At 41.7% G+C, this 14,392-nt stretch overlaps 1 protein-coding gene across 1 annotated transcript in view; it reads right to left on the bottom strand.

Moving 5' to 3' along the window:
• Positions 1-2,727: 2,727 nt before the first annotated feature.
• ERBB3 (erb-b2 receptor tyrosine kinase 3) overlaps positions 2,728-14,392 on the bottom strand; it is a 99,969-nt gene continuing 88,304 nt past the window's right edge. The window contains exons 19-28 of the mRNA XM_073663727.1: positions 13,696-13,794; positions 13,048-13,239; positions 12,690-12,845; positions 12,053-12,128; positions 11,779-11,925; positions 11,600-11,697; positions 10,714-10,890; positions 10,265-10,336; positions 7,891-8,155; positions 2,728-7,051 (exon numbers count right to left, since the gene is read on the bottom strand). Of these exons, the coding sequence (XP_073519828.1) occupies positions 6,480-7,051; positions 7,891-8,155; positions 10,265-10,336; positions 10,714-10,890; positions 11,600-11,697; positions 11,779-11,925; positions 12,053-12,128; positions 12,690-12,845; positions 13,048-13,239; positions 13,696-13,794 (1,854 nt within the window). The 3' untranslated portion in view covers positions 2,728-6,479. The remainder of the gene's footprint in view (positions 7,052-7,890; positions 8,156-10,264; positions 10,337-10,713; positions 10,891-11,599; positions 11,698-11,778; positions 11,926-12,052; positions 12,129-12,689; positions 12,846-13,047; positions 13,240-13,695; positions 13,795-14,392) is intronic.

Genomic DNA, 14,392 nt, shown 5'->3' with positions numbered 1-14,392 from the left:
ATGATGGGCCTCCATACAGTATAATGCTCTCCCCACAATACAATGCAGCCCCCCATGGAACTCCATACACCATTATGGCCACCAGTCATTGATTTAAAATAAATACAATACTCACCTCTCCTCATTCCATCCGATGCTCCGGTCTGCTGAGCCTTTGGTGTGAAGCGCTGCACATCTCAAAACATCGGGTGCGCTGTAATGATGCCATTGCGCCCGCTGCTCTGATACGTCAGACGCCGAGGAAGAATGATGCAGGTGGAAGGGTCAACTGACGCTCCCTCCTCCATCATCATTGCTTGCGCTGACGACCGAAGCCCCCCTCTGGCCGTCAGAGTGAGCAAGGATGATGGAAGAGGGAGCATTAGCAGACTTTTCCACTCTCATCATTCTGATGACAGATGGGGGGAATCCGCTGCGGGCGCTGACACCAGGTCCCCCAGCTCACGGACACCATAGCAGTGGCGTGGCTTGCCACCATTGTACGCCACTGCCTGTCCTTCCCCAGCCTTGCCCACTTTGGCATAAAAGCCTCAAAATTCATAAAACCATTGTGCAATTTCAAAGTGTTTTACGCAACAAAAGTGAAAAAAAAAATGTCTTGATTAATTGTGGACTAAGATTTTAAAATGAATGAATCTCACCTCCAATATTAACAGTATATATTACAGTAGAAGTTGCTCATCGGCAGGAATCCAAGTTCTAAGACCCTCACTGATTGCTAGAACACAGCGGCTGCACTGCTCTACAGATTGTGATTACGCTCCTCCTCGCTTCCCCTCACATCCTCTACAGATAAGGGATATTGAAATTGATGCCCAGGTAAATATTGAAAATATAATTCATGCACTATTAAAGGTTGTCTAGACATAAGATATTGATAGGTTATCAATATCAGATCGGTGTTTGCCTGATGACCGGCACCAGATTACCAGGTTGGCCTCTGAAAGTACAGTGTATGGAGCGAGAACAGTGTATGGAGCGCATGTGGTCGACACATGACTACTCATAGTTGATTTGCATACTGGCATTCACGTGCAAGTTAAAGACGTTGTCCACTACTTGGACAACTCCTTCTCATACCCCACACTTGGCCCTGATAAAATAAAAAAAGCTTATCCTCCCCTCTCGTGCCGGCGCTGTTCCCGCAGTATCGGTACTCCTGACTGAGGCTCCTGTGCGGTTGTTGTGACATGTGATGCCCGGCGCCCAATCAGTGCTGACGTTACTATACCCACTTTTGTACGAATTAAACATGAAGAGAAAAAGTCAGATCAGCTGCAGCCCGGACTTCCTCTTCATGTTCAGTTCGACAGGAGGCGTGGACAGTGACGCGGGTGCCAGGGCCCCGGGGAGAGCGAGTGCTGGCACCGCTGGAATGGCGCTGGTCTGGGAGGGGAGTATAATCTTTATTTTATTGGGGCCAAACATTTAGGTCAAGAAGGGGTTGGCCTAGTAGTGGACAACCCCTTTCACTAGAGGACTAGTTGTCTTGTGTCATGTAGTCCTCCTGCTCTGTGTAACTCTGCCCCCCCCCCCCACCACTGATTGGTTGCTTTCTGTGTACACTGTGCATAGGCCGAAAGCTGCCAATCAGCAGTATGGGTGGGGTTATACAGAGCTCAGCATTCTGAGCACAACTAGATCTGCAGCTAATAAAACAGTGATTGTATCAAAACTGCAGCAAGCAGCCCATTAAGTGACACATTACTGAGATCAGTGTCTCTTTCCCTACATCATGCTGCTCTCAAATGGGGTACCAAAAAACCTGGTGACATATTCTTTTTAATTAATAGTATTTTCTTACTGGTTTACTAAGGCTATGTTCCCACCGAGGTATTGGAACCAATTTGCTTCAAAGTCCTCTTCAGAAATTGCTTCAAAAACACTGGGAAATCTCTTCCGATTCACGCCCATGGGATGTCCACTAGGCTGTTTAGAAGAGGAGTGGTTTTTTTTCTTCCTGAATAGCTTTTGTAAAACGCCGGTTGGGAGAACAGAAAGCGCATGTTGTTTCTTTAAAGTGACTCCTGACGGAAACCGCTCCAAACTTGTCAAGTCAAAGTGCTTCAAGAAAAAAGTAACAAAAAGCTTGTTGATGGTTATAGGAAGTGATGGATTGCAGTTATTTATTCCAATGGGTCTGCAACCAAATATTCAGTTGCGGGTGCCAACAATTTTGTCCGGCTCATTTTTGGGGTATTGTGTGAAATTATTTCCAATTTGCCTTTTTTTTCTCTGTTTTTTTGTGTTGTTCCAATACACACAAATGAAATAAACATGTGTAATTGCAATACTTTTCTGGGATAAATGTTTAATTTTCTGGAACAATTTCAAGCGTGTCAAGTGTCAACACTTTTGGCCTTGACTGTATGGGATTCCTAACACAGATGTGAACACAGCCTTAGATGTTTGCTTCTGATCTTGTGAAATACAAATGCTGAATTATAAGACTATCAATTTAAATGTAATGGTATTGAACATGGTTTACTAGAAACAAACTATAATTCAAGGGCCTGCAATAAGAAATTTAGGTATAAATGGTCACTTGATTTTTTTAGTTGATTTTCATATAAATAGCAAAAATCTAGTTAAATATCTAATATTGGTTTCCAAACAAAATCTTACACTGAACTATGGCAAAGCTTATGTGTAATAACTAATACAGTAATTTATACAAGATCTGTAATTTCATTGGTAAAAAAAAATAATTCTGAAATCATAGAATGGTTTCTATATAAAAAAAAGAATTTATTTGATACAGTTCACTTTATACATTAAAGGTGGCAGATGAGAGAGTTACAATTGTAATCCCTTTGTACATATCCCTTTACAAAACATTTGGAACAAAGCAGCCTGTAACCCATAGCAATCTGAGTTATGTTTTAATTTCCAGTGCAATTTAGAAAATTAAATGGCGTCTGTCACCACAAGATAACCATTCAAACCAAGCACAGGCACTCGGGGCAGCCTAGGTGTAGCCAAAGTGTTCCCACCTACTTGTTTTGCATTTATCGCCACCATTTTCTTCCTTAACAGCTCTTTACAGGGGCCACAAAAGGGTGGAGATAGGTAGAAAACAAGTAGGTGGGAAGGTGAACTTAATTGTTAGGCCATGAGGGTGCTCCAAGTGCCCGAGCTTGGTTTGAACAGTCTTTTTTTTTTTTTTTTGCAGACAAACTCCCTTTAAAGCCAACTTCTGTTTGCTACGAACAACAAGACCACTTTCCTCTGACAGTTCGGTGAGACCCCTGGAGAATGCACAAAATATAACGGTTACCATTCTCATTACTGTTTGAGTGGTATAAAAATAATGTACAAAAATAGACTCTGGATAACAATGTTCATACAAGTGTACAAAACCAAATGTTAGAATATGCAAAAAGGTGCAAACATTAGCAGACTCCATGATTAACGTGTACACAGCATAGGGTAAAGGTTTTATGGACTGACTAGAATTTATGGTATTGTAGTAAAAAAATTTTTTTTTTTTTGGGTGATGGCTGCCATTGTGTGTAAAGGATCCATACGATGGTGGATATACTATATACTCGTCTTGTAAAAAGAAAAATACATTTCTTATCAGTAGCTTTAGGCTACCTTCCCACCGTGAGTTTTTGATGTAGCAGATTTTAGAAAAAAAAAAAAAAAAAAGTGTATCCTATCTTACTTAATGGGTGCAGAAAATCTGCAACATCAAAAACTCCCACAATGAGATTTTTTGGTGAACATAGTCTTACAATCCAAATCCATCTCAGTGGAAAATCCACATTGTCATCAAATTAACAGAGCCTCAGCAATGTCTGAAATCCAGCTTATACTGCCATTTACTATCAGGGCTAACCAGAAGGTAATGTCAGCCTGTTCGGAGGTTTCACTCCAGCACATGATTGCAGAAGATATGATAATTGACACATAGGACGAAGAGAAGATATTGGTGTGGTGTGTATTGATACCTATTTACATCCAATATAAGGCCAAATGGGCGTCTGTGAAAATCTGTCTTTTTAGTCTAAGGTATTGTGTCCAAGTCATTGTTAAAGATCAGCTTACCTTTCATAGTATCTGTGGAACAAGGAAGAACTATTCCCAGCAGCCGAACTACAGGAAGTATCCCCACCGTGCTGCAATTTGTTCACGCCCTATCACAGCTTTATATGCTGCACACATTCATGTAATATAACCATTAGACTATAACATGTAGTAAAATTATTAACCAATGGCAAATCAGTCAGTGCACATTCACACATCAGTATTTTTGATCAGTATTACATCAGTATTTTCAGGCCAAAAACAGGAGTGTCTCCAAAACACAGGAGTCAATCTTTCAGTTATAGTTTTTCTCTGTATATTCCACTCCTGATTTTGGCAGACAAAAAATACTGACCAAATACTGATGTCTGAACAAGCCCTTAGTTTCGGCCAGCCTATCAATAAACAATCTCATGTAACCCCTTATTCTGGAAGGCCAGAGAAGCACTGCCTATACTGCTGCATGTGATTTCGGTGTGGCATCATATACATGGTTATATATGTTTTTTAGATCCAGGAACATTTCTTAAAGGCTACTTTTGAACATTGAGTATCTTGTGAGTTTTTGATGTTGTAGATTTTCTACAGTACTTCTGCACCTTTTTACACTGCAGGCTTTTTTATGTGCATTTCTTCTGTGGGAGACCTGCAGCGTTTTACAGTGCCAGCAAAGTGTTTGAGACTCCTAAGACCTCATGCACACCCTGCTTATGTTTTCCTTGCAGATTTGAACATCAAAGAGTTTTTTCAAATTTGCAGCATGTCAATTCTTTTAGCGTTTTTCACCACATGAATGGAAAAAGAAATCGCAAGTAAAAACGCATCAAAAGCACACATTTTACGCAGCATTTTTCCTGCCAAAAAATTAGCTGCAAATACTCAACATGTGCACATACCCTTAACTATATTAGGTTACTAGCGTTTTTTCATCTGCAGTTTTTTTGACTCTTTTTGATATGTCATAATTTAAATAAGTTTGCTTTGTGTTTGATACTGTCTGATATTTGGCCTTGACAAAATGTTATTGATACAGTCGTGTGCGGATTACATATGTGCATTTCCACAGCGGATACATACTACAAATGCATATGTGTTTTTTTTACCTGCGGATTTTCTGTATTTAAAGTGATTCTATGGGGAAAATTCGCACATAAAACTCAACGTACCGGCAAGAGAAACCGACATGTTGCGGATTTTAAAAACATGAAAAGAGAACAGTGGGCATTAGATTTCTATAAATCCCATCCACTTTGCTTAGAATTAATTGTAAGACGCGGCTTTTCTGCGCAGCAAATGCCCAGCATCAAAAACTTATTGTAGGAACTTAACCTAAGAACTGACAATCTTTACCCCAATGTAATTGTTAACAACATCAGGATTGGATGTAGTCGGTGAAAATAATAAATGTATTCTTGGCCGGGATTTGGCAGGGGTACAAGAAAAATGTTCTACATTTTCAGCAGTGGTCTTATCTCCTAATCGGTTAGGACATCTCAAGCTACATTTATTACGGCAGTGAAAATATGCATACAATTTAGTACGCAAAAAAGTAAGTGCTTAAATGATCATGATGATACCTGAGAGATTAAAGGCCACCCAGTGTATCCAGGAAGGTGAGAATACAATGTATTGGGGTTTTCTGGTCTCGTCTCCCAGCTGCAATTTGTTTAAAAACAAACTGCACTTTACTCACCCTCCCCAGGTCCAGTGTCGAGTCTCTGTCATTGTCTGCAGTGCTCATGTCATGTCGACAGCAGCCAATAACTGAACTCAGCGGCTCGGGCCGTCAACTAGAAAAGACATGAAGAGCAGCGTTGAAGATTCACCGCTGGACCCCGGGAGGGTGAGTAAAGCACAGTTTGGTTTTTAAAAGAAGTTGCAGTCGGGGAAGAGACTTTTTCTGAAACTGCAAAACCCCTTTAAAGCAACACTGTGTCTTATACACTTGTTTTCCCATGCAACACGAAAGGTGCTAAAGTCTTCATACAACCCAAATCACAAGGCAATATTTCATTGACCAGTAATATGATGGTGTAATCCTGAATACTCGAATAGAGGGACACGTGTAGGAGAGCGACGATATGAAATGCTCCTTTTCTCATTTCCATGTGTTATTACTCCAATGTGCAGTAGCATTTAGCAATACTCATGCGCTCAGTACTCATGTTATAACCTCCATAACTTCAGTTCCGAGAATCTGATCCCAGGAATAGGCAGACGGGTCGCTTCAGTTTAGCATGTACAATGTTCCCTGCAGGAGTGGCTGATGGTAAACCACTGCTGATATTAGCATTTAGCTTATCGAACATCCCTTATGTCCCAGGAATCAAGAACAATATTCTTGCTGGTGATTTCCCAAATGGACGGTCCATATCAGGGTGATATTCTATTTGAGCACAAAGATAACAGTGAAGAAGGAATTAGTTTTCCAGGCACATTAGTGATTTTTTTTATGTCCGCTGCAGGTCACTCTTCACAAACAGACGGCTATGCCAGTAGTCCGGATTATCAAATGCACAGTCTTTTACCTCCATTTCCCGCAGAGGCTGAATGTACCCACTTTGTAATGCCTCTCTGTGGCATGTTTGTGGCACCACTGTGGGTTTGTCCAAGGATTTTGCCTGGCTTGAAATTAGTTTCATGTCCTCATAGCCCTGTTTGTCATCTGAACTGCTGTCCTTCCTGATTTTGCTACTCCGGTTCATGTAGGTATACTCTGTACTTTCGTCTCCTACTTCTTGGCTCTGGTTGCATTTTCCCTTCTCGTTCATATACTCATAGTCCTCCTTGTTTTCATATTCATAATAATTATCTACACTGTCTTGCCGCAAAGCTTTTACGACCTCTCTGTTTCCATCCCGTGATCCTCGAATGTCCATATACTCATACTCCAACCTCTCTGACGACTGCCTCTTCCTGTTCATATACTCATACTCATCATCGTCGTCTTCAGTGGCACTGGCCATACAAGGGGTTAAGGATCGGGATCCTTGAGACTTTAGTGTTCCATCCTCTGATAGATCTGTGCAAGAATGCAAAGAGATAAGTGAGGGCATAGAGTTAGTATTCTATATAGAGGACAATTGGGCACACTTACTAAAACACTGAGAAACGTTTCTTAATCCGTAAATACTTTACTCCTAAAAGTTCTCAAGAGATTTTATAAATGGCATAAAGCTGCAGCTACACAACAACTTTGTCCAGAATTGTGTGTCCTAAATCAGTAGTGTAAGGTCACGGCCCCACTATCAGTATTTGGTCAGTATTCGGTCAGTATTTTTTCTCAAGAGTGGGAGCCAAAACCAGGTGAGGAACAATCAGAGAAAAGGTATAATAGAAACAAGTCACCAATTCTGCATTTATCACCCACTCCTGAGAAAAAATACTGACTGAATACTGACCAAATACTATAGTGTGCCGTGGCCTAAGGTGTCCGCTCTTCCCGCCATACACACCATAGTATCATTCAATCATGGGAGAATTCAATCTCCGGGGGAATAGGCAGTTGTCAGAAGCTTTTTTCACCTCCTTTATGCAGAAGCAGTACAAATGATAGGGTATGTTGAAATTCCCCCAACTTTGAGGACTGTCAAGCTGTCTGTGCGCATTAGCTTATGGGTAGTATCAGGCACTTTAATGTAATGTGTATGGCCAGTGGTGTCATCTACTTTTAGTGCAGTTTTTAATTGTATGCATTTTCTTCTTACTGTTCCAGCTTACAATTCAATAACTATTTAAATGTATTGATTTTTGTTTTGCTCTTAGAAAAAACAATTTCTACTTTAACTATTAAAATTTATATATTCCTACAAAATAATCCTAACTAGTGTTAGTATATCTGCAGTTCAGGGGTGTACGTACCTCCCTGGCTAAGCTCAGGCATAATGTACTCGCTGTCAGTATCTGGGGTACCAGTAAGTAGACTTTCCCTCTGGGAGCGATATGCACTGTCCAAACGTGAGCGAGGGCTACGACTGAGGCTCCCAAATCCAAATGTTTCCTCTGTCGCTTCCATGTCAGACAGAGTACAGCAGCCCTCAGACGACTCGGACACTGTGCGGCCTATGGAGTCCTGCCGTCTCCTGGTCATGCGCCTTGGACTTGGATCGGTACGATGGGTTGAACTCTGGAACAAAAGGAAAATGCTCAAATTCAACCCAAAAAGTAATATTTTTACAATTTTTCTGCACATATGGCAAATATTAAATAAGAATCCGCTCATTACAAGACAGGTTATAGGACTTGGCGTTATTCATTTTGGAAAAAAATTACAGATAACTGAATGGTCAGTAAAGCGATTTCTCTAAAGATCTGTATACACTTGAGTTTGTACTCATGACAAGGGGCCATCCTTTAGCTCTAGAGAAAAGCAGGAGTCACCATTATCATATTTTGTTATTTTTTACTGTAAAAACAGTGAAAATAAGCAATGATTTTCCACACCATATTGATTTATCAGGTTCAAGGGACTTGATTAGTGATGAGCGAGTGTGCTCGCCACTTGATTGTGCATCGAGCCCCGCATGTTTATTGGCTGTCTAACAGCCGCGGAACATAAGGGGCGGGGCTCGAGCATGGCGCTTAAGCACCCGCGATACTCGGTGCGTACCCAAGAGATACGGTGCATGATCGAGTGGCGAGCACGCTTGCACATCACTAGACTTGATGTTTTTTTAAAAAAAATAAATAAATACATATATTTAATATTTAAAGTGATGGGTACTAGATTTTTGGACATAAAACACATTTGGAATCGGGAAGGAATTTCTCCCTAGTAAGGAGCAATCAGTATCTGCCTCATAAGGAGTTTGCCTTTCTCTGGATAAATTTACCTTGGGGTTTTACTTTTATTTATGTTACTCACTTATATAGCGCCATTAATTCCACAGCACTTTACAGACATCATCACCATTGGGGCTCAAAATCTAAATTCCCTATCAGTATGTCTTTGGAGTATGGGAAGAAATCGTAGACCTGGAGGAAACCCAAACAAACACAGGGAGAACATACAGACTCCTTGCAGATGGGATTTTAACCCAGGACCCCTGCAAACTTTTGACTTAATGGATCTGTGTCTTATTTTAACTTCATCAACTAATATATATATTTAAAAAAAATAATATTTCTATAATGGAAAACAGCGTAATACACTGCTCAAAAAAATAAAGGGAACACTTAAACAACAGAATGTAACTCCAAGTAAATCAAACTTCTGTGAAATCAAACTGTCCAGTTAGGAAGCAACACTGATTGACAATCAATTTCACATGCTGTTGTGCAAATGGAATAGACAATAGATAGAAATTATTGGCAATTATCAAGACACCCTCAATAAAGGAGTGGTTCTGCAGGTGCGGACCACAGACCACATCTCAGTACCAATGCTTTCTGGCTGATGTTTTGGTCACTTTTGAATGTTAGTTGTGCTTTCACACTCGTGGTAGCATGAGACGGACTCTACAACCCACAGAAGTTGGTCAGGTAGAGCAGCTCATCCAGGACCACATCAATGTGAGCTGTGGCAAGAAGGTTTGCTGTGTCTGTCAGCTTAGTGTCCAGAGGCTGCAGGCGCTACCAGGAGACAGGCCAGTACACCAGGAGACGTGGAGGAGGCCGTAGGAGGGCAACAACCCAGCAGCATGACCGGTTTGGCAGTGGGTCAGTAATGGTGTGGGGTGGCATTTCTTTGGAGGGCCGCACAGCCCTCCATGTGCTCGCCAGAGGTAGCCTGACTGCCATTAGGTACCAAGATGAGATCCTCAGACCCCTTGTGAGACCATATGCTGGTGCGGTTGGCCCTGGGTTCCTCCTAATGCAGGACAATGCCAGACCTCATGTGGCTGGAGTGTGTCAGCAGTTCCTGCAAGATGAAGGCATTGAAGCTATGGACTGGCCCGCCCGTTCCCCAGACCTGAATCCGACTGAGCACATCTGGGACATCATGTCTCGCTCCATCCACCAGCGTCACGATGCACCACAGACTGTCCAGGAGTTGGCAGATGCTTTAGTCCCGGTCTGAGAGGAGATCCCACAGGAATCCATCCGCAACCTCATCAGGAGCATGCCGAGGCATTGTAGGGAGGTCATACAGGCACGTGGAGGCCACACACAATACTGAGCCTCATTTTGACTTGTTTTAAGGACATTACATCAAAGTTGAATCAGTGTGTAGTGTGTTTGAGTGTTCCCTTTATTTTTTTGAGTAGAGTATATTGCTTCTTAGTTATGTAGTTACCTTTTTGTTGATGGCACCAAGGCTCTGGTTCATAGGAAGATATCCGGCAAGTGAACTCTGCACACTCTGACTCTAAAGACAAAGGGAAGAACCATATGGTCACTTACAATAAGTAGACATTATGCTCACCAGAATCCACTTTTCAGCTTCCATATGTTTGCATTATGCACTAATGTGAAAGCTTGGTTCACAACCTGTCTACACTATATTTAACCACTGATCATTTAAGATGTTGGCCGCCTCCGGATAGATGGAGTGAAAAAGAACCTACAGTTTTAAAAATCTGAAGTTTTGAACAGTGGGGTCCAGTTGCTGAGACCGTCACCAATCTCTGAAACAAAGGGACAGACGTGCGGGCACAATTCTAATTGACTCTGCTTATCTCTCCTCATAAAGAAGCAAGAGGAAATCTAGACGAATAGCAGCAGATGTGTTAATGAAATCCTTACTCTAGAATAGTCTATCCTCTGCCGGGATGCATAGACAGTGCTTGGAGTTTTCGGATGTGGTCCCATATCTTCATCTTCTTCTGTGCCTAAGTCAGTTTCAATTTCCTCCACTTCTTCTTTGTCACTCAGTTGTGGCGCTTCCCCAAGTAGAGGTAACTGGGCAGCCTCACTGTCTCGCTGTACGGAGAAAAGCAGGAAGAAAACTTACTAATAAATCCTAAAGAAGGCCAGACCTGAATTATTCAGGAGAGAACAATCTGACTGTCAGTATAGATATCAGATAAGTATTTTCTTAATAGCAAATTAAAGTACTTACTTATCTAATTGAAGGGGTTTTTCCCTTTTCAACTTTTTTAACTTAATTGTCAGTGCCATGTTCAAAATAATAAAATCATCGGTTAGTTATCATCCCTATGTTCAGCACTGACTCTTGGCTTCTGCTCCTGTCTTGGTGTACAGGCTGCAGTGGTGTCGTCACATCAACAGGGCTGCAGCCGATCACTGATCTCAGAGACACTGCTGTTGTAGATGACGCAAATTCCTGAGCCCAGTGATTGGCTGCAACGCTGTAAATGTGATGTCACCACTGCAGCCTGCACACAATCACTAGAGCAGAGGCAGAAACCAAGCATTGGACCTGGGAAGGCATGTAACAGATGATTTTATTATATTGAACACCTAATACATATTGGGATAGGATCTTGGAGATGGAAATACCCCTTTAAGGTAAATTAACAGTGAAGTACACATATAAAATGTATAGCAGGGATCTCATCATTCAGTGCCACTACATAAATAATATGGCGAGACTGGATACTGGTTATTTTTTGGTCCGCAATACCCAGACCCCAACAGAAGATTAGGATCAAACTTAAGAAACGCTCACTTTTATGACCAGGAAGCGGGGAGGATCCCTGGCCATACGGGTGAACTCATTTCCCAGCTCCTTGAATGTAGGCCGAACATTCTCATCAATCATCCAACCTAAGATGGAAATCGTACATGTCAGACTTCAGCGGCTGAAGAATAAAAACTGTCAGACTTGGAGAAATTAATCAGACTCACATTTCACCATGACCATGTAGACATCAATGGTGCAGATTGTTGGCTGAGGGAGTCGCTCTCCTTTCTCTAGAAGGTCTGGTACTTCAGACAGACGGATACCTGGATATGGCTCATCTCCAAATGTCATCATTTCCCACAACGTCACCCCTGGGAGGAAGCAAAAAACACCACCTGATATTAGTTCTAGAGACAGAATCCTATGAAAATGGAAAATGATGAAGAAGGGGAAAGACACTTTTCACACTAATGCACCACTTTTAGACAACAGACTCACCGTAGCTCCATACATCACTTTGATGAGTGTATTTCCCAAAGTGTATACTTTCCAGAGCCATCCATTTGATGGGTGTCTGCAAGGAGTCAGAGAAGAAAACACAATGGTAATTAAAAGGGTAGAAAACAAAAGCCTTCACAGCCATAGCGATCTATAATTATATATGAGGCTAGTGACAAAATTATTGTTAATAAAGTTTGTTAATCACATGATCTAGTGTATATCGTACTGTAGATGGCAGGTTATGTCTCGTTCATCAGTCGCCTAACCACTGCAGCCAATCATCTGCTTTAGCGCCATATATATACCCAAGTGACCGCTACGGCTTGGTGGCTGATGAACACAACACCATCACACCAATCCCAGCGGTAACCACTGGAGCGGAGGAAGATATTGGTGGCGTGTAATACTTGCTATATTTCACAATAAGTCCTACAAAAAACATTTTTAATAATTGCATAAATTGACAGGGAAGATCTATAAAAATCAGTGCAAAGTGGAGGAGGTTCCTATAGTAAGTCTCTGAAATGCGGTGTGTTACTCGCCATCGCCTCCTCTTTTCCTTTGCACTAGTTTGGATCGATCTTCCCTGTGATAATTCTACGGCAGATCTGAAGCTGTATGTATAAAACACCACCTTGATCTCATTGTAGCAATACTTCTTGTCGTCTGGATACAGCAGATCGGCTACACCAAAATCTGACACTTGCACATGATTGAGATTCTTCATGAGGACATTGCGAGCTGAGAGGTTTCTATGAACCATACGATGTTCCTCCAAGTAGTACATGCCCTGGAGAAAGACAAACGAGAAATAACATAATTCTAATTAACTAATCATATAAAAAGCAGAACATGTGCTAATATACTAATACACAGCTACCGATCAGCCGGTTCATGAGTATGGCGAGCTATATACTAATATACCCACTACTGTATACCCAGACAGTGAAAGAAAATGCAAGATTTTTCTGAGTGTGAATAGCAAGACTCACCCTGGCAATCTGCACACACCAGTTCAGCAGTATTTGGGGTCCAATGGCACCAGTGTCCTTGTTCAGCCTGACGTACTGAAGTAGTGAGCCCATGGACAGGAGCTGTGTGACTAGCTGCAGCTGTGCTCCTGGACAAATGCCCAGCAATCGTACGATATATGCATGGTCCAGGCTTCCCATCGCAAGCATATGCTGTGGAGTTAGACAGCTGTTAAAGAACATCCTGACATGACAAAAGAAATAGTATCTTGGTCTGTTGTCATTTGAACATCAGCATGGTGTTTGTATGTTCTCCTACAAGCATGGGCCACCAGGAGAAGACCACACTTCACAAAACAGAGGTCCAGATTTATCAAGACTGTCATTGGACTGCTGCTGGACTAAGATTTAGTCCCTAGCCCAACTATCAGTATTTGGTCAGTATTTTTTCTCAGGAGTGAGAGTCAAAATCAGGTGAGAAACAATCAGAGAAAAGGTATAATAGAAACATGTGCACCAAAACTGCTTGATGAATTGGGACCAAACAGTTTAAAGGTAATAAAAATTGATAACAAACTTCTAATTTAATAATGTATTTAGTAAAAGTAAATTTAAAGTGACCCTTCACCTTAAGCACCTAAATCTTATAATAAAGCCGCATGGACTTACATCAGTGACAGCATGGAATGTCTGACAACCATTGCGATCTTGTATCACTTTGATGCTCACAGGGATCTTTACAGAATCGCCTTCTGGGATCCACACACCCTACATGGGGGAAAGTATATGTGAGAATGTGCTAAGAAAAGTATGTTTCAAGTGGGAAAAGCCCAGAGATAGTAATCTTTATACAGATTCTGAATCTTCTAGGAACAACTTGAATATATGTAAAGGATCACAGTTTCATCATAGACATCATTCTGGTTTGATCCACTCATATTCTGTAATAAATCACCCCGTGTAAATCCTGCTGTGTAGACTAAAGGGACCATGTCATTAGGTTTTACCCTTTTAAGTTGACACCACATTCTTCAGCTCTTTAATATATTCCTGACAAGTCCACTATATCACCCAGGCAGCTCTTGATACCTTAAAAAAATGCTTTGAGGTTGTCCAGTGCTAAATTATTTGAGCACTGAGTGGTCTAATAGGCATCTCCAGACCGTGCTTGGCACCCCTTATCTGCCTTGTAACGCCGCCCCCCCACCTATGATTGCTAGTAGAGAGCCCGCGCAGGAGTGAAGCTTTGCTGGCTATGTGAATGAAGTTGAAGTTGTCACTCATAGGTGGAGGGGTGGCATTACAAGGCAGAAGGCGGTGGGCTGCGCACGGCTTGGAGACCCTATTGGACTACTTGGTGCACATT

Source organism: Phyllobates terribilis, unplaced genomic scaffold (genome assembly GCF_046119375.1).
Source record: "Phyllobates terribilis strain yellow unplaced genomic scaffold, ASM4611937v1 Scaffold_2__4_contigs__length_985480577, whole genome shotgun sequence".
In the NCBI taxonomy this organism is placed as follows: domain Eukaryota; kingdom Metazoa; phylum Chordata; class Amphibia; order Anura; family Dendrobatidae; genus Phyllobates; species Phyllobates terribilis.
The sequence above is the reverse complement of the archived record's forward strand: the minus strand, read 5'-3'. Positions and strand labels throughout refer to the sequence as shown.